This window comes from Corvus moneduloides, chromosome 3, assembly GCF_009650955.1.
Source record: "Corvus moneduloides isolate bCorMon1 chromosome 3, bCorMon1.pri, whole genome shotgun sequence".
In the NCBI taxonomy this organism is placed as follows: domain Eukaryota; kingdom Metazoa; phylum Chordata; class Aves; order Passeriformes; family Corvidae; genus Corvus; species Corvus moneduloides.
In genome coordinates, this window is record NC_045478.1 from 6,521,175 (window position 1) to 6,540,508 (window position 19,334).

The 19,334-nt window shown below is 43.7% G+C and overlaps 1 protein-coding gene across 2 annotated transcripts in view; it reads right to left on the bottom strand.

The window, feature by feature from the left end:
• PTCHD4 (patched domain containing 4) overlaps positions 1-17,388 on the bottom strand; it is a 92,322-nt gene extending 74,934 nt beyond the window's left edge. The window contains exon 1 of one of the 2 annotated variants that reach the window (XM_032104345.1): positions 16,776-17,388. In XM_032104345.1, coding sequence (XP_031960236.1) covers positions 16,776-17,201 — 426 coding nt within the window. In that variant the 5' untranslated portion in view covers positions 17,202-17,388. Of the gene's footprint in view, positions 1-16,601 lie in introns of both variants that reach the window. The other variant, XM_032104344.1, reaches the window with a different exon arrangement.
• Positions 17,389-19,334: the final 1,946 nt, after the last annotated feature.

Sequence of the window (19,334 nt, forward strand, 5' to 3'; positions counted from 1 at the left end):
TTGTTGTAGGTGACACAAGTTCACCTGCCACAGGAGATCCATGTCAGCAGGACCTCTGAAGTCGTAGGTTACCCTGGGTGTGTAAATCTACCAGGTCAGGCATTAAAACACAACCATCTTGTTTTCAACTGGAACAGAACCTATCCAACCTGGGACAACATCTAAGTCTCTGCCAGTTGCTAAGCCATGAAAAATGCTCAGGTACAACTAAAAAAAGGAAAAGGTGCTTGTCTCTGTGGTCTTGTTCACAGCTACTGTTCATCCCAAAAGATTTTGTTTGTGCCAAGGAGAAACACAGGAATGAATCACTGACAGCAATGCCTCAAGGGAATTGCACAAAACACCAATATTTGGATATATACAGTTAAACACTCTCACTGATATATGCAGGAATGTGTTTGAAGAATGCATTTACCATCTCTCATATTTGGCAGTCTCTGTGAATCTATACCATGAATACTTTTAATCAATGAATGCTCCATATTAATTCTGATTTCCTCCACAGCTCAAGCACAATATTAAAAATGTTCAAAGGAAAGGAAGAAAATTGCAAAGAGCATTAAAAATATAAGAAATGTTTTTTCAGTCAGACCAGTGGTCCACCCAGCCAAATTTTCAGTCCCTGTCCATTTCTAAACCACGATGCACCAAGACAGTGTCTTCCACAACACAGATGGAAGATGCCTTTGGGACTTTCAGAATATTGTTGATTTCCCAGATCTTCAACAAAAAAGAAATGAAATGAGCTGCTTGGAAGAAGAAGGAATGGAACTGTTCAATTTTTTAAATAGAATAATCCTTCTCCTAAATGCAGTGATTTAAATTATATTAGCAACAAAAAGTATGCAAATTAATGAATTAAAGCTATCTTGTACCCCAGTGAAATCCAAGGCAGTTTTGTTATCTCAAGAGGGTCCTGACTTTCTCCAAATTGAGTAAACAGGACAACATTTGACCAACATTCTTTCTATCTCTTGAGAATATTTAATCTTAAGATTTCTTGAGATCCATGGAGATATAGGTTAAACAAGATTCTAATTACTAAATTTAAAAAGACAGCAGAATGCACCAAAAGTATAGAAAACCTTCTTTCTTGTCTGCTTTTTGTATCAGAAAAGCAGAAGACATAAAACTGCCTTGCAAAATTTCATCACATACTCCATAAGGCCAAGCTGAAGAGCTTTGGGTGAGTGAGAATGGGATCCAATGACTATCCCTACCAGGAGATTCTAAAGGGAGGACACAGGTTTTCACTGATATATTTGTCGGTTCTCTTGCTTTGTGAGCATCCCACTGTGTGACTCTTCTAATTGCTTTCCCTACACCACTTGAAGTCCAATACACAGAAGAAACAGGAAGAAAACCTACCAGAAAGAAAAAGGGATTGGATTTGCCTGGTTTTATTACTTCATTTAAAGGAAATATTAAAAAAACAAACCGCAGAGACTAAAAAGTGAGCAGTAAAGCAGATCCACAGGAATCATTTAAGCTCTTACAATCTGAAGTTTCAATAATGACACAGAAAAGGGTGGGTTTTTTCTTTTAAAATTATGTTCTATGTTGGTAAATATCTCTTTAATTTTATCTGTCTCTGCTCATCCTATTTTCTCCAGGGACCAGCAGCCAAAGTACTGAAACACTGCAAAAATGTTCTATCAAAGGCAGGAAGAAAAGAAGTAACTGAGAATCAGACAGAGCCAAGTGTGATGTGGCAAGATTTTGGGACTAGAGTGGTTCTGAGGTTAATTTACAGCTAAACTGGATTAGCTAAACCCAGACTTTGAATACAAGATGCTGCTGTGCTCTTATCCAAGTCCTAGCAGGGACTTCTACTCTCACAATGCTCAGTAAGATATGACAAGGCACTGCACAAAGCAGATACAGTTGAGGACACTTAACACTCATAGTTGAAAATTCTTCTTTTCTAAGAGATAATTAATCAGTTTCCCCTCTTTTTTATTATTCTGAAATTTGGCATTGTGAAGCAATTTCTCTGCCGTGAAGCATCCCTCCCTTCTCTCCAGCACACACTGGTTTTTAATGAGTTTGGCCATTTGTTAGATGGAGAGAGCCAAAAAAATGTCTAGTTTCAGACATTTTCCTTTTTTATTCTTTTTTCTTTTTTTTCATGGTGCTGGACAAGAATCTAGGAAGGGGAAGTGAGAAGGAGGCATTTAAGTAGGCCTGTGTTTATGCATTAAAATCCAACTAAAGCTGGGGTTCTGCTGACTCCCGCCCAGGGTACTTTTGAATTCAGTACATTCAAAGAGATTTTTGACACCCACGCATGAACATCAGCAGGTAGCTTTTATATTTGTAAATTCTGTCTCAAGATCACCTTGTAATGTGTGCCCTTTATGGTAAAATCCTGTGTTCTTAGTAGCCCATAGTGATGAAGATGTTGTCATGTGCGATCCTCTGACAGGTCTTTAATTCTTATTCCACTTATTCCACAGTAAAGCCCATGGCATCATCTGGAATTGTTCAAACACATGCAGATGTGGTGTTTGGGGACATGGTTTAGTGCTGGGCTTGCCAGCACTGGGTTAATTGTTGGACTCAGTGATCTTTCCAACATAGATGATTCTATGATTCTCCTCTTTGGGCTTCCCATTGCCTCTCCTCACTGCAGAGCTCTTACACTGCAAGTTCACTGACACTGTCAGGGCTGGATTTCTGTGTTTCCTCAGTCATACTCTGTGGGAGAGGGTGTCTTGCAGGGCAAGAGGGTATCTTTGCAAGGTCAGCACAGGGCACATTGCAAAGATAAACAAGTGTTAAACAACAGCATGAGACAACCAGGAAATTTTGCACCATCCCAAACCCTTCACCTAGAGATTGCAGGGGCTGCCACTGAACAAGCTCTGCATGCCTGGAAAATTATCTCGATGCAGCCTCTGTGCTGTGGAGGACTGGGAGGACACAAACGAAGTCCAGCAGATGCTGAGGTCTCGTTTCAGACCACAATCACTGGTCCCCAGTGAGGTTCTGGCAGGGCTCAGGACCGCAGTGTGCAAGGTGCTGTGGAAACACACAGCTGGAGAAGCTGCCCATCCTCCACAAATCTTCCCATTCTGGTGCTGGACTTTCTTTATTTGCTGTATTTCACAGTGTGAACTGGTGATGCTGCCAAAGGAGAGGTCCCTTCCCTCTTTGTCCTAAGCTTGCATCTCCTGCCTGCCAAGCTTGTGAGCAGCTGCTTATGTGGTAAAATCCAGGTTTATACAAACTGAACAGGAGGGGAAAAAAAAAAAAGAAAAACCAAGTATTTAATCCCCTCATCCCCTCCTTGCTGCCATCTGGCAGAAGGTTTCTTTAACATCTCTGCTCAGACCCCCCAGTCTGGTGGAGATATCAGCTGTGCCACACCTGAACAGCTCCATCCTCAAGGTGGCTGTATTTCACAGCTGAGTATTTGTCCTCACTCTGGGTACACAATCCCTATTATCTTCAAGGAGAGTTTCTGATTTGGATGTGCCTCTTCAGCCAGAACAAAGCTCAAAACATGAGAAGTCAAAATTTAGGCTCTGAGGTCCTGAGTCAGGCTGCCTAACCAAAGTGTCAGCTTGGAAATGTCAGGACTACTGTGAAAATGTCAGGACTACTGCACTGCCTGCTCCAGGAAAAGAGAACAGGGCACCCATGGAGGCCAACTTTGATCTTAAATGGATTGAACCTCATTCTTAGGGATTTTAGCCCTCATAAATCCTGTGATGCCCCAAAGCCTAGTTTAGGCACCTTCATAAAATGCTTGAAGTTAGGCTATGTGTGTTCCTAGATGTATATGTTAATGTAGTGCTGCTGTTAAGAATGAGCTCAAGATACAAAGTAAGATGAATATTTAATTACTGTGTATAAGCACTTCTGGAGAAATGCAGAATATACTCTGTAAATAATAATAGTATTAACAGCCATCTTTTCAACTTGTTTCAGATGTTTCTCTGCAATGCATTAAAGCTTTTCTTCCCAAATATACATTTTACAATTACTTTAATGCAATAGATGTTAAAAAACAAAAAAGGCTTTTCAAAATCACCTGCAAAGTGATTTTTCAATTTTATATTAGCATAGTCTGTTTGGAAAGGTTTTGGTTCTGGCAGAACAGGAAGGATTGGACTTTTAATTTTAAAACAAAAATGCTGCAGATGGTGGGACCTTGTGGTATCTAGCCACCTTTGGATTTCAAGCAAATATTTAGGGAAAAAATTCTGATAGAGTAAGCCAAAGAATAATCAGATGGTAAAGCACTTCCAGATGATAGAATTCCAGCATTTGTCTTCTGAGTACTCTGCAAAATCTCTGTCTCCCTGCTGCAATAAACTGCCAATATCTGGCAATCTGTTTTGGAAGAGGATGGCATTTAATTCCAGTTCCTTCAGTGGGAGCTAATTCCTTATTCAGATTAATGTATTTTAGTTCTTTTGAAACTGTCTAATAATAATTTCCAAAAAGAGATTTTCAAAGTCCTGTCAGAGACTTAGAGTGAGAAAAAGTTGCAGTGGACTTGAGAAGGACCCTAGATTTTCACCATGGTTATTCTGGGAGGTTTTTTCTCATGTCAGTGCAAACACAGATTATTCCCTAGGATTTTTGGAAGTGCTTCACGTGACATGAGCCTTTTCTCTAAAGATCTCTAGATTTAGCATATCCTCATGCTTGCAGACATTTCATGGAACTTTCTTTTTTGGGTGATTTGAAATAAACATATAGTGGCATTCAGCTCACCTAATTTTAACCATCTGAAAGGTTAATGCATAATATGAATATTATTTATCTGGTCCATGATGTTTTTGAATGGTGAGTTTATCCTGTCCTAATTCAAATGTTTAGAAAAACTAAAATGAATTACTCCTGGAGGTTCACCCTTCTATCCTCTTATGCACTTTGGGCCCACTTTAGATTAGATGCTGAATAGAAAAGGGCTCAAATCAGAGGAAACAGATGTGTTCCTATCATGACCCTCTGCATGAGCACCCACAGACTGCTCCATCACGGACCCTCAGTGGCAGGGTCACAGCCTGATTTTGAAAACAAGACCAGGTCCCATCCACTGCAGCAAAGGTCCTGATGTTGTGGACAAAAAGAGGAGAAGAAACGGCCTGACTCCACAATTCTTTTCAAAAACATCACCAGCCATTTCCTAGACACTTGGTCTGCAACCATGCTGAAGTTGGACAAGAAACAGTAGGAATGATCCAGCTGAATATTTCATAACTATCCTGTTCAACTAAGTTTTAGGACTATCTGCTAATTCTTCCCTGGCACAACCAGAATACAATTAAGAAATGACAAAATTCAAGAGGGACAAAACAGAGCCAATTTCTGACATTAGGGGTATGAGGATTTTCAAATTTGAAGTGCTGGGGACCAATCAAACAATGCACAACATGGCAAAAGGACTTTTAGAAATCATCCAAATCCAAATCAAATCACCCATCAAAAATCCACAGTCAGCACAAAACTCCAGAAGAGGACTTGTTTCATTCTAGAAAGAGAGCAAAAGGACCAAAGAAAAGAAACATTCCGTCAAGGCTTCCCTGATAATTTAACACATCCTCTGCAGCCTCCAAAGCACTGTTCAAGCCCTACACAGGGAACTGTGTGTATCCTGCTGAGCTTGATCTGCAAGAAGGTGAAGGAGGAAGGAGAACATCGAGTACTGAAGTGTCTGTATTTGCAAAGCAGTATCAGAATCAGAAGTAAAAGTGCCTTTTCTCTGGGGGCTGCAAAACTCCAACTTCAATCAACTTTGTGTTTGACCTTGGTCATGTCATTTCAGTGCTGCACCTTCATTTTGAGATCTGCAGAACTCAGCTAACAGGAATCAGTTCCAAGAGAGGACCCTACTTTGCCCTTTGGACACCAGAATGCAAACAAAGCTCTTCAGAAAATGATATTATTTTCTGCTCAGCTTTCTAACTGCTCTGGATCTGTCTGTGTAAATTCTGTGACTCAGCTGCTGCTGACATGTCCTCCTTGCTTAATATTATCTGTGAACTTCACTCCTGTGCAATTCAATTCCGTTTCCCGATAATTAATAGAGATGTTAGATGAGACCAGACCTAACACAAATTCTCCAGATACCCTGCAAGATACCTTCCGTAAACTTGTTACATTATCATTTATCATGATTCCTCATTTACAATCTTTCAGCCAGTTTCCAATCCACATGACTGATTTCCCACCCAAGCCAATCTGAATTAATTTCCCTATTAGGGTTTCCTCATAATCCTGCACAGGCCAGGGAATGGGTTAGACTGACCTTATAAAACTTTTATGTCTTTGACCTCTTGATGTTACACAGAAGAGGGTCATAAAACTGCAACAGCTCTTTGGATTTCTCCAGCAGCACCACAGCTCTCCTTTATGATAGGAAAAATCAATGTAAAGGAGAAATCACAGCAGAATATGAATTCTTGAAGGCATAGCCCTACACCAAAACCACCATCCCACACCCCAGACTGCTCCTTTACCAAACAACATCTGAAATGTTGTCCCTTGTGTCCAGTGTATCCTTATTGAAGAGGCTGTGGGAAAAGCCAATTCAAATGGTTTAGGTGTGAATCTGAGTTTTTTGAGCTTCATCCTGGGCTATTCCCTATCCTGGTTACCTTTTTCTAGCTGCTCTAAAGGAAATGAAAGCACATCCCATTCTGCCTTATTTTTCTTTGTTATTTTTGCTACTTCAAAATGTAATTAAGTTCTCCACAACAAAAGTATGAGAATAGTTCCTAAAGGAGCTTTGTTCAGATCTGTTAAGTAGTGACAAATGACTTTTTTTAACTTGCCTTTTAAGGTGAATATTGTGATGAAAAGACCATGGATCTTATGCAATTACAGCATTTGGCACTTATATAAGACAAATTTCCCTTCATGGACATCCTCTTTCTCCCACTTCCAATATTTGATATTTGAGGCAAGAAGATGGTAAAAGTTCTAATGATACAAGCTTTACTCTTCTAGGAGTAAAAAAAAAAAAAAAAAAAAAAAAAAAAAAAAAAAAAAAAAAAAAAGCCACCCTTTTCTTTAAAATTGAATTCCCCAAATCAAAACATCAAATGCTTTATGAGATCAGGGGAGCTCTTAAGCTTGTCAAGGTTGTGAAATTTATTTTAGGGTATATACCCAAAACCTAATGCTTGTGCTAATCTCAAAGCCTGGGGAAAGAAAGGAGTGGAGAGACATTTGTAAATCTTCAGAAATGTTCACATTTCTCTGCTGGTGTCCCAAATTTCTATGCAATTTACAATGACAAATCTGTTGTGCACCAACTGGCTGACCAGTGTTTTCTACATGCAGTTGGGAAATTTATGGGCAGGAAAATTAAGGTTAGTTAACAAAGAAACACCACTGTTAGAATATTTACTGACAGACATTCCAGCCACTCCTGAAGAGAAGTGGGTTTGTCATCTGGATGCAAAAGTCTACATGGTGAAATCTCTCAGGGAATTTTTTATGCTTAACTGTGAATAAAACCTTACTCAAGGAGTCAAGAGCATGAACAAACTGAACTGTGGATTGTAGGGGAAATATGCTCATGAATATTTCCATGTTGCATCTACTCAGCACTGTGTTAATGTACTTAGTTAATGTATTAAAATCTGCACTAAGAAATCATCCTGGAAAATGTTTAGGAAAAAGGTGATTTATATTTAAGTTACAGATTCTGACAAAGAGATGGAATTGCATCATGAAATACTGCTAACATCTTTCTTCTTAATGAACTGCACAATTTTTCACAAACTAAACTGGCTTGGAAATGGAAGCCAGGATCACTTGTCCCATCAATACAGTGCCTTGGTCTCCAGTGTAAAACTGCATTAACAAGAGCCAGAGCACTCTCCTGGGGGGTAAATTTGTGTGCAGGGGGACTGGGCTGTGTCCTCAGCCAGTTGGGTGACTTTATTTTGCTGCGATTTTCCTTCCCTAAAGTTTGAACATGGGAAAACACTTCCTCTTAAAGTGACTTTGTTTTTTTCCTCCATTATTTTCTAATCTAAGGTATAACACGTGAGAAAAATATTTTTGGAATAATTTTGAAAGAGTACCTAGAAACAAGTTTAATACAAAAAAATATTGGAACATTTTGTTAGGGGCATGTCAAAATGAAACTGTGGGAATCCCTTTCCATCCTCCAAAATGAAATCAGAGGCAGTGTGGACATTGTTTCAAAAATGCTTTTGGTTTCAAGAGTACTGTAACTTCAGATGGAAAAAGATTCAGCTGAAGATTTTTGGGCCAGCCAGGTCATGCATGCTTTAGTCCAGGTAATGCAGCATTTAGAACAGAAGCAGCAAAACCCTCCATGGTCAACTCTGAATTGTAGCACCCTTTAAGAAGCTGTTGACACATGCAAAAATGCAGTATGCATGTGGTAAGAATAACACCTGCCCATCAGACTGACAACACTCATGTAATGCGGGGGGAAACAATTACAGGAGTTGTAAGGAAAGCAAGACCCTGTCTTATATGAGGGCAGATTTTCTGTCTTGTTTCAGTGCCAGACTTGGGCATGAGGTTTGGATGCCCCCTGAACAGGCCCTGTAGGTGATCTTTATCTTTACATATTGTGAGAGGCTACATGTCTGTTGTTTGGGCTTCCCTGTGGAAGAATTTAATGGGGCCTCTCAGGCCTCCCACCATTAGCACAAGGCAATGACTGTGGCAGACTGGAGACATCTTTAATCCCCCTTCATACCTTTGCTTACACTGCACTGCACTAAGAGTCTCAGTGGTGTGTGTTGCCTTCAAAGGTGTGGGGCAGAAAGGCAGGACTCCCCTTTACCTTCTCAGATGCCCTCAGCACAGACAAGCAGGCTTTAGGGCTTGTGAAATTTGTAAAGAAGAATTTTTCCGCAAACCAAATATTTGCCATCATATGTACTCAGGAAACATTACACACATGTGGTGCCAACTCGTTTTTTTTAGCTGTAGACCTTTATCAGACCAAAACTTTCTGCAAATTAGCCAGCTAGTGACATGCCAGTCTCACAACCCATGATCACCCAGCAGTTCACTGGCCGTGATGCCAGTTTGCTGGCAAGAGTGGACTGGAGGAAGGTGTGTTTGGTGGCAAAGCATGAAACTGGGGAGAAAAGCTGATCTGGCCAGCTCACAGCTGTGAGTGCTGTCTGGTGTCTTGCAGAGTATCACAGGGCATGCAGAAATGCTGTTGTGTAGGAGTTGCCTACCAATGTATGAGTGGTGCTACGGAGAAGAAAAGACTTCAGCAAAATTTCATACCAGAGCTGCCACCAAAAAAATGATTGCCAGTTTGCCCTTGAGCTGATTCCACAGTAAATCTTTTTAGCTGGAAATCTTCCTGCCGCCACCAGCTCACCCTTGCTAGTGTCATCAAAGATCTTCAGTACCTCACCTTAAGCTCCTGCTCCCAAGTGGCCTGACCAGTGTAAAAGTGAGGCTAATTCTCACCCAGCGAGTCCAGGGCTAGGGCAATGACATGTGCCACTGCATGTGATCGTCTCTGCAATGCTCAGGAGCTCGGTCACTGCTCTCTCCCTTTGTAGGATGCTTCACAGCCTCACTTCCAAGAACTTCCTTTCCTGCCTATTTACATGAGCACCTTGCACCTTGGTAGGTAGGAAAACAGAGAACAAGACAAATACAGTGAGAAAAAGAGGTATAAAAGACTTTATAGCTCGCTCCTTCGGCCTCTCATTGTCCTCCCTTCTCCTTTCCATCACACACAGCATCAGCTTTCCTACATTGTTGAAGACTTTCATTTGTATTTAAAGCTGTTTTACTGCTCAAGTCCCAGCCACGTCTCACTGTTTGCAGTGTGAAGGGGCAGTGGATGTGGGGCCTGCATAAATTAAAAGCCTTCAATACAAATGCGAGATCACGGTTTCCCCAACTCAATTCACTTCTCCTGGAAAACCAGTCAGCAGGTATTTTGATTGTGACTTCTGTAAAAACCACTGCACAGAGTGCATAGAAGTCTTTTATCTCAATGTCTGAAGAGGTTTAATACGGGTTTTGCTCTTAGATTATTATTTTCCAAATGCCTAGCCCAGCCTTATCTACCTCATTGTTTGCCAACTAGAATATGTATATAAATGCATACCCACACATGCATAAAGGATGCTAAATAATTTAAGAACTTCTTTTTGGCCGTATTTATCAATCTAATTTTGTGCTTACAAAGTTCCTCTCACTTTTACCATGGAACGTATTTGAGAATCTCCTCTCCTCTCCTCTCCTCTCCTCTCCTCTCCTCTCCTCTCCTCTCCTCTCCTCTCCTCTCCTCTCCGAATATGTCACATCTTCTAATCCATTTTATTCCCTTGCCTTGCTAGCATGGTGGTATCTGAATTTGTTTTAATTCTTGTTACAGATACCAAGAATACCCATTTGTTGTAAATCTGAAGAGAGAAGTTCAGAGCCCTCCAACAGCTCCCACAGCCAGTAGAGTAAGGGGCTACAAAGACATTTTGGGAAAACACAGAGATGGCTGTTATAAGAAGATACCATGTCAGTGTAGAAACATTGGCAAGCATTAACCAAATATTTAGTAAAGGAAATAAATGGGTTTTTATGTCCACAGAGGACTATCTTTTTTAGGAAGAAAGTAAAGTTCTACTGGACTTTCTCCCTTTGGCAAGCAGATGACATCCATCCCAGATCCACAGGGATGAGCCATTGTTACTAGCAGAAGGGATTTGTAATTGCATCTTGCTCTTCTCTCCTCCTAAACAACCTTCCAATTGCTTCTTTATTATTATTCACATCAAGGCCTGGCATTGCACAAAAGGCCGTGTCCCCCTGCAAGTGCTGACAAAACTAAAAAGTGGAATAGCTGGGAGGGAAAGGCAGGAAGCAGACGACCAAGGTTATCCAAAAGGTCAATGGAGAATATTTTCTTTGCAGTCTTCTATGTGGCCACTGCTCTCGACTGCTGGATGTGAAAGAATGAGCCCCACACCCAAGGAACTTTCTGTCTACACCCCTGGTCAGCTGAAGGTGGAATTTCCCTCAGAGACTGACAAGGAAAGTTAAGTTCCAAACAGAAGAACGGCAGTGAAAAGACCACCCAAACACTCGTTCTTGCTTTGATAGGTCTCTGCTGCCTTTCTGCTGTTTGTTTATGTTGGAATAGCTTATCATGGTACAGGTTAACCTAGTTTCATGTCCCTGGTGCAGCCAGGACTCATAGTCTGGCCTTGCTTTTACAAAACAGAATTATCTTAACACTTGGTCTATCGAAGCCAAGGAAGAGACCTTTTCTAATGTACTAAGCGAAGGAAGGAGTGGAGAATTCTCCTAAAAATGCAAGGAAAAGCTTAACTTCTTGCCCACACTGAGCAGACAGGCTGCCTGATCACATGCTCAAGAACTGATATCTGCAGAGACATCTCCCAGCAAAGGCACAGCTCCACTAGCCCATCCAAGTGAGGAGGATCAGGAGCCCTCCCCAGTGCTGCTGAACAGTACAGAAACACAGCTGGAAGAGTAAAAGGGTCTTTTTTCCCCCCAAATTAGTTTCCCAATCTGTGAGCCAGAAGATGCTACTAGCCTTCAAACATTTTCCACTTGCTTTCATGTTACTGAGCAGCTATTCCGAGCTCAGCCTGCCCCATCCTGTCTTCATCTGAGAGGCTGAGATGAAAACTATCTGCAGCCTCCAGCCTCCCTCATCTGATCTTCTCCCTGCATGTTTCATTATTTTGCTCTGACTTGGTAGCTTTTTCCAGCCACAGAGCACAAGATTCTGAGCCACATGCTTGGATTGGGATGGGAGGTATCACAAATGGGTGCAGAGCCACACTGCCTCTAAGGAAGCATCTGCTCATTGGAGTTAGGGCAATCTTACACTCTAACTGATTTTACTGAAGGAATAATCAGGGTGTTTTATTATTGGTGCATAGATGCCTACGCTGATGTAGGTGGGCTCTGGTTTCATGTCTTCCCCGTCCCATGGAGATGGCCTGTACCTCAGGGACATCTAAGGAGGGATTAATCTTAGAGCAGCCAGAAAGACTCCGCAAATGTGAATGGAGAAAGACTCATTTAAAAATGCAGCTGTTAATGTGAGAAAAATTGAGAATCTGGCCAGTAGCAAAACTGCAATTAGCGGTTTCAAGATGTTAAGTGAATGCAAGTAATGCTTCAGCTTAAGCGAGAGCAGATTCAATATCCACCTGATGTGTTTATCACAAATGTGGTAATAGAGATTTCTGGTTTATTGGCTGCTATTTCACCTAGTGTTCATAAATGACTGATACTTAATTAATTGAAGGCAGTATTACAGAAACCAATCTGCTGACAAAGGTTCCTTTAAACCAGCAGTTGACATATTTATTTTGATCTCAGACAGGCAAGTTCTCAGTTATTATCTTTCTCAGACACACTAGCAAATAAACATGAAAAGAAATAAAGAAACAGTAAAGATGAAATGCCTGAAATAATGTTTTTATGCTTTTTTTTCCCCTTCCAGATAAGGACTCTGTTCATAAATAATTTTCAGTATTTTTGTTTGCAGTTTTTTTGGTTTTTTCTGGAACAGGACAGCAAATTTTCTGAGGTTATAGGCAAATCAGGGTCAAAAAGCAATCTCTTCCCTCATATTTCATGGTACATGAGAAATAATCCTCATGTAATCAATAATTCTGTTTATACCAACAAATAAATGGTACCTCAGACCACATTTTGAGGGCACTATGTGCTCACTTCTAAGAACTCTGTGCACCATTATCAGCAGGATGGAGTAGATTTACCAACCCGGAGTGGGCTCGCTCCCATGCTGTCTCCCAAGTCATGCCCAGTCACTGTTCTGGAAGTCTCAACTAACAGAAACAATGCTGATATATGCCAAAAACTTGAGATTTAACAGTTTGATGACTGATGGTGAGTGCTCAGTGTAGGTTTGCCCAGTCTATGCAAGTTAGGGCACAGTCCAGACCCCAAGCACAGGAACATCATTTTTATGTCCTGAAATGAGGAAAGCATGGGCAGTGTTTCTCCAGGAAGTATCTCAAAAGTCTTCATCAAGGCTTCATGCATCCAGCTTTGTTTTCCTGCTCTGCTATAGTCTATCTGCATGACCTTGGGCAAGTCACTCTCTGGCTGGGCTGCAGACTGCAGTGAACAGGCTACTGTGTCCCCAAAGCAATGGGAGCTGGTGTTTTCCTATAGCCTGGTTCACCTGCACTAGCCTTCAACGACCCCTGAGTTGCCAGAGTGGGCTTTAAACCCATCTCAGGCATTGGAAACCAGCCTGCAGTCTCTGCTCTGAATGTGAGTGCTGTGTCTCTGCTCCTTCTCTGGTGAGTGGACACACCAACTTCCTGACTTACAGAGGGATAGTGAAAGTAGAAGTATTTAGGGCTATAAGTTCTTCCAACACTATAGCAAGTAACAGTTAAACAATTATCCTTCACATCCAGATTTCCTCAGGAAAAGTCAAGCACCTTCATCAGATTTTGCAGCCCAGTAACAACTGCTTCAAAGCCAGAGCAGTTTGCTGAAACCTGCTTGAGTGTTTCCCACAAAGTTCCCATGGGAAACCTGCCAAGAACTTCAGCCAGCCTCACCTGAGATGTTTGAACCTATTTGGCCTCCATCAGGAGATGAGAAGAGAGACAAAGTGAAAGCTGCTCACAAGGTTGAGGGAAATAAAAAATTAGAAGAGGTTTTTGCAGCTCCCAGATGGAGCAGGAGTGGAACAGCTCAACACTGTCATTGTGGTTCCCAGACCAGCACAGTTCGACACTTGACCCGTGGCAGCTGCAAACTAAACACATCTGGGGCACCTTCATGGTTTGTAAATTCCCATATGGTTCTTAGAATAATTTTGCTCAGTCTGAGGCCATTATCAAAAGAACAAATCAGAGTAAAACCTATCAGTATTAACAAAGCAAACGTGACCTTTGGAAAAATGAGGTAACCTAGAAATCCTGGTGGGTCTTAAGGGTGCAAGAAAGTTTAGCTGAGAAGAATCCCAAGGGCATGGACCAGTGAATGTGATGAACACTGGCCCACACTGAATAAGGGCAGGCAGATTTGGCCCTCTTATTTGCAGTACCATGAGGTTTAGCCACAACTTTTCCTTAGTGTCACAACTCAAGTACAAAGAAATAAAAAACCCCACAGATACAGCCACAGGGGTTGTTTCCCTTCTCTGAACATACAGAAGTTTATCTACCCAAGTGGGTGCAGCATCTGAGATGTTTCTGGTTAAACACGAGACACCTCAAAACAAGAAATACAGGCCTGAGTTTCTACAGCCTTTGCTCAGAGCTGCAAAGAGAGGAGGGCCAGTAAACAGTGTGGGAGCTGGGATTAAATCAAAATTTTACCCGTAATTGTAGGAGATCATGAGATGTTGCCTACAACTTCCTAACTGTTGGTAGATGGGACAACAGAAATGACAGTGATGAACTAGTGAACTAATTTATACAAAACAGTAATTTAATCCCAGCAGCTGGAGTCAAAGAGACCTGAGAAGGTGAGTCTCTGCAGATACACTGTTGCTGAAGACCAGCCCAGGTTCAGGACTGACCACAGCTCCATAATAGAGCCCTTACCACATAAGAAGAAGGAAAATAGTGCAAGGTGTGTTTCTCTTTTTCAATAAAAGCAGGAACTCTCCCTATCCACAGAAATGGGTTGTAATTGCTGGCTTTTCTCTGAAGTGCAGTCACAGACTTCGGCAGCTTTACCTTCTTTCACTGGGAAGGAGGCAGAAAGCTGCCTGCTCTGTCCAGCTTTAAACTGAGATACTTAAGGGCATTTATTCCCTCACCCAGAAGATGATACACAACAGCTCCTTGGGGGATTGAAGGTGCTGGGCTGGTGTTTGGCAGTGGTCAGAGTTAGACTTTTGTGTTATGGGAAAACCTTTCTCTCGGTGTGAATTATCTGGAAATCCAATAAGTAACTAACCCAGACCACATTATCTTTTCCTTTGCTTTTCTCTTTACAAAAACAGGAGCTGTAGGCAATCTTCTAATTAAAAAAACACATTGCAAGTGACCGCATCCTAGTTTTGACAAGCTCAGTTAGGGTTTCCCTACAGAAGAAAATTAATCTGGATTGAGAGAATAGGGTGACTATTTCTGAATAAAGCTGGTTTATAACACTGTTAGTCTAGATTATCAGTGTTCTCCACTGAACTACCTTAATCTTAATTTTAAAAATAAGCAAAATGTAGAGGATACAGTTTAATTCTGCAATTGCGGAATTGCCTTTGCAGCAAACTAGAAGATAAATCTTGTTCAGGGATATTTAATCCACAGTAACTTCTTTTTCTGAGCACTCTTTGCACTCAGGACTTTCCAGCAGTGGCAAGGACACCTTTTCATTTCCACACACTCAACTCAGGCAGCCACAACTCTGTACAAAGAAATTACTGTAACATCTACAGCCACGGGACCAAATCGAAGCTGTTCCACCTGGCACTTTTACTGAAGAAAAAAGAGCAATAAAATCAATCTATGTCTCTGCTTCAGATTTCAGAACAGGGATGACTTCATGGGATTTTTTTTCTCGTAAATATATAGTAAGAAACGAATTAAACTTCGGGATCTTAGCGCTGGTACTTGCAAGAGCACCCCCCTTATGCCCAAGCAACTCTTTGAAAAAGGGGCAGTGGCAACCCCAGAGATCTCTGGTTTACAAGAAGGAGCATATCCTCTTCCCTATGTCCTGAGTCATGAGTAAATAGTGTACTAGGGAGTTTGTTACACTCTGTTAAATAAATCTTGCCTCTGGTGCAATGCCCAGGGGAGCAAGCAGATATATGGTAATCCACAGAAACTTCTTTCATGAGCCACCTGCAAACTTTGTGCCTTATTTACTCACAGCAGGCTAATCCTGGTGAGCGGAATTGCTCCAGATGGGAGGGAAAGCAGATGGGTGCTTGTGTGCCAGGGAAATAGTCCTGAGATAATTTGTGCCAAATTGTTTATTCTTTCAATTGGGGGACTGAAACTTCTTTCACCTTTTACCTTGTTTCAACTTTGCTGGAAGCCTCTAGCTGGTGGGATCCATCCCAAAACTCCATCCCATCCATCAGTGACAGAGTTAATAATTTTCACACTGAGAGAAAAAAAAAACCAACCCACTTCCCTTCACCTTCTTTGCATGCACGTAAAGAAGGCAGGACACCTGAAATTGCTTCTGGCCCAAACCTCCTGCTGCTCCTACAGCACTGGCAGGGGCAGGGAGACACAGGACCTCACTGTGCCTTTGAGGAAAGATTTTTCTGGCCACATTAAAGACAAATTATTCCACCACAGCGGGGAGGCTGGAAAAGGTGATTGTGCAAACCAGCTCTCAACCCCCCACCGACCTCCTGTCCCTTTTCCCGCAGGTATTGAACCTTCAAGGCATTGCAAGGTCTCCCGTTGCTCAGGCTCTTCTCCGCTCCCTTCTTGTCCTGCTCCAGCAGCGTCCAGTCCCCCACCCTCCCTCCTTGCCCAGAACAAAAGCAAGGCACCGGATTCAGCTGCTTCACGAGGAAAGCCCAGATCACACACATTTCAATAGAGAGAGATAGATATGAATATATTTCTCTTTGCTGTTTAGGACAAGAAATGAAGTGCTGCCTCTTTAATTGGCAAAAGCATGCAGTAAGAGCATACCTTTAATTTAGTGTTGGGATAGCTCACTTGCACCCTGGCTGTTGTCTTATTGGAGAGGGCAGCCTGCCTCAGATCCTCTAGCACTGAAATAATATCATCCAGCACGCATTTCTTATCCTGATTTCTCAACACACACAGATGGGAAAAAGTATAATTATAGCCTTTGTAGTTCACCTTCATTTCCAGCACGGCTCGGTGGATCTGCAGGATCACATCAGCCTGATGCAAAATATTGCCTCCGGGTTTGGAGAGGAGAATCACCCTGCCATACCTCCCCGGGGTGTGCAAGTCCGAATACAGCTGGCTTTTGGATTGATCGAGGGAGAAAAGGCTGCTGGCTAAGCTCCTCTCGATCTTGGCCAGGCTGTGGCTGGGGGCTACCAGGCTCTCCAGGTCAGTGTCAGGCTGGAAGCGGTTGAGCAGGCTGAAGCCGAAGATGATGGTCAGGACTGCGGGCACAGTGAGGAAAAACACCGGATGCCTGCTCACGAATAAGCCCAGCTTGTAGAAAAACGACTGGAGCCCTCTGTGTATCACCTGCCGCAGCATCCTCCACCAGATCCAGCCTGCAGATGCTCCTGGCCGTCTTAGAAAGCACATGTGACATGTGTAGCTCCTTACCCCTTCCTGCCAGTTTCCCTTTCTCTCTCCCTCTCTCTCTACTACTCCTTTAAAAGACTGCAGCAAGTTGCAGCAAGACAGCCAAATATTGATCAATGGGGTGTGTGTGTGCGTGCGGGTGTGTGTGTGTGCCGGAGATGGAAGGGACCGGGCAGGGGAGGGAGGAGGGGGGGGGGGGGGGTCCTTGCCTTTTTTTCCCTCTTTCTCTCTTTTTTTTTTTTTCCCCCCGCTCTCCTCCCTCCCCCCAAGCCAGGCAGCATCGCCGCTCCCCTTCCCCTCCCTCCCCTCCCGCCCGGTGCCCCCCTTTCTCCGGCGAGGCTCGGGCGTTGCACCGGGAGCGCTGCCGGCTCCGCAGTGCCCGCTCCGCTCCGCGCCGCGCGTAGCCCCGCGCCCGGCCCCGCCGCTCCGGGAGGTGCGGGCAGCGCTGCCACTTTCCCCCCTCCGCCCCTTCGCACACACACACGCACGGAATTCGCCGGGGCCGGAGGATGATGCTGCATTTTAACGTCCCCCGACCCCTCCGTGCCCCTCCCTCGCTCCCCCTCCCCATCCCCGCCGGTTGCCGGAGGAGGGAGAGCTCGGCCCGGAGACTTGGCGATCCGCTTTCCCACAGCAGCAGCAGCAGGCACCGCGCTCCACTCTCGTCCCCCGGCTGCAGCAACCCCACGCCGTACTCCTCTCTCCATGCCCCGGTTCCGCGGCTGCTGCATCTCCTCGCCGCGCTTCGCTCTCATCCCCCTGTCCCACCGCATCCCCCCCGTGGAGCTCCGCTCTCATCCCGCTGTCCCACTGCATCCCCCCCCGCCGCGCTCCGCTCTCACTCCCCGGTCCCACCGCATCCTCCCCGCACTCGGCTCTGCCCCATCCGCGCTGTGGTTCTCGGGGGGTAGGGGGACACGCGACACACGGCACACACCGCTCCAGGCAAAACTCCCAGCCCAAATTTCTCCTTTCCCCATGTGCTGCCCGGGGTCGCCCCGGCGGAGCTGCCCCGTGCTCCTATGAGGAGGAGGGTGACCCTGGGAAATGCTGGACACAAGGGCAGGAAGGGGAGAGGAGCTGCTCCTTTCTGCTGCCCCATACCCTGGCACATGTCCCTTGGCCAGCTGCTCTCTCAGCAGTGACCCAGGGGAGGTAGGACACATCTCTTGACACCCTCCAGCTGAAAAAGAGATTTTCCAAGCAAAGACACCACCAGACCATTACATAAGAGGAGGAAGATTCTGCAGCTCCTTCGGACCAAAGGAGAGCAGCAGAGAAATGCATTTGCAGCAGGCAAGCTGCCCACCAACTCTCCAGACAGCAAGGTCTGCTCCTCTGGGAGCCTAAGCCAGGACTGCCCGGGACAGCAGGTCCAGCCCCAGCAGAGCTGACAGGAAAGGCAGGAGGAAAGGCAGGCTGGCTTTATACTTTTAATTCTAAATCCCAGAAATGTAATTAAAAAGCAAAACCCAAAAATGCAGATCTCTGCTTGGTGTCTCCCCTTTCACCAAATTTCTGTTATGTTTTAGCAAGTTTTGTCAAGCAGAAATTATTTATCATGGTATGGGACCAAGGACACTGCAAAGTCTGAGAGAACAAAGCTCTTCCATAATAAACCCCTACAGAAACAGGAGGGTGAATGGAAACTGGGGAGCCCAAAAATGTCAGTTATCAGCCGCTGTCGGATTCAGTACTACACAAACAGCAGGCTGCACTCAGCTTGAAGTGTTTATCAGTGTTCTGGAGAAGAAACAGCGTATTCAGCAGTCCCTTTCATGCTGACATGCCTTCTACACATGCTTCTTCTGCTACTAATGGTTGGACTTGATGATCTTTGAGGTCTTTTCCAACCTTAATCATCCTCTGACTCTATGAGTCTGTGTGGATGAACAGGACTGGAGGAGAAGGAGCCCATCTGTGACGGCTTTGGAGGGCCTACATTAGGGCGCAGAGACAGGGATTCAGATTGGGAGCCTGAACTCCTTCAGAAGTGTGGAAACAACTGCCTTAGTAAAACTGGCTTAGTTTTTAGGTATTTGATTGGGTGCTGCAAGCACATAATGGCTTTCAAAATCAGGCTTTTTTTATTTAGTGGCCTAGATATTGTTGATCTTCAAATGCGGACTGGAG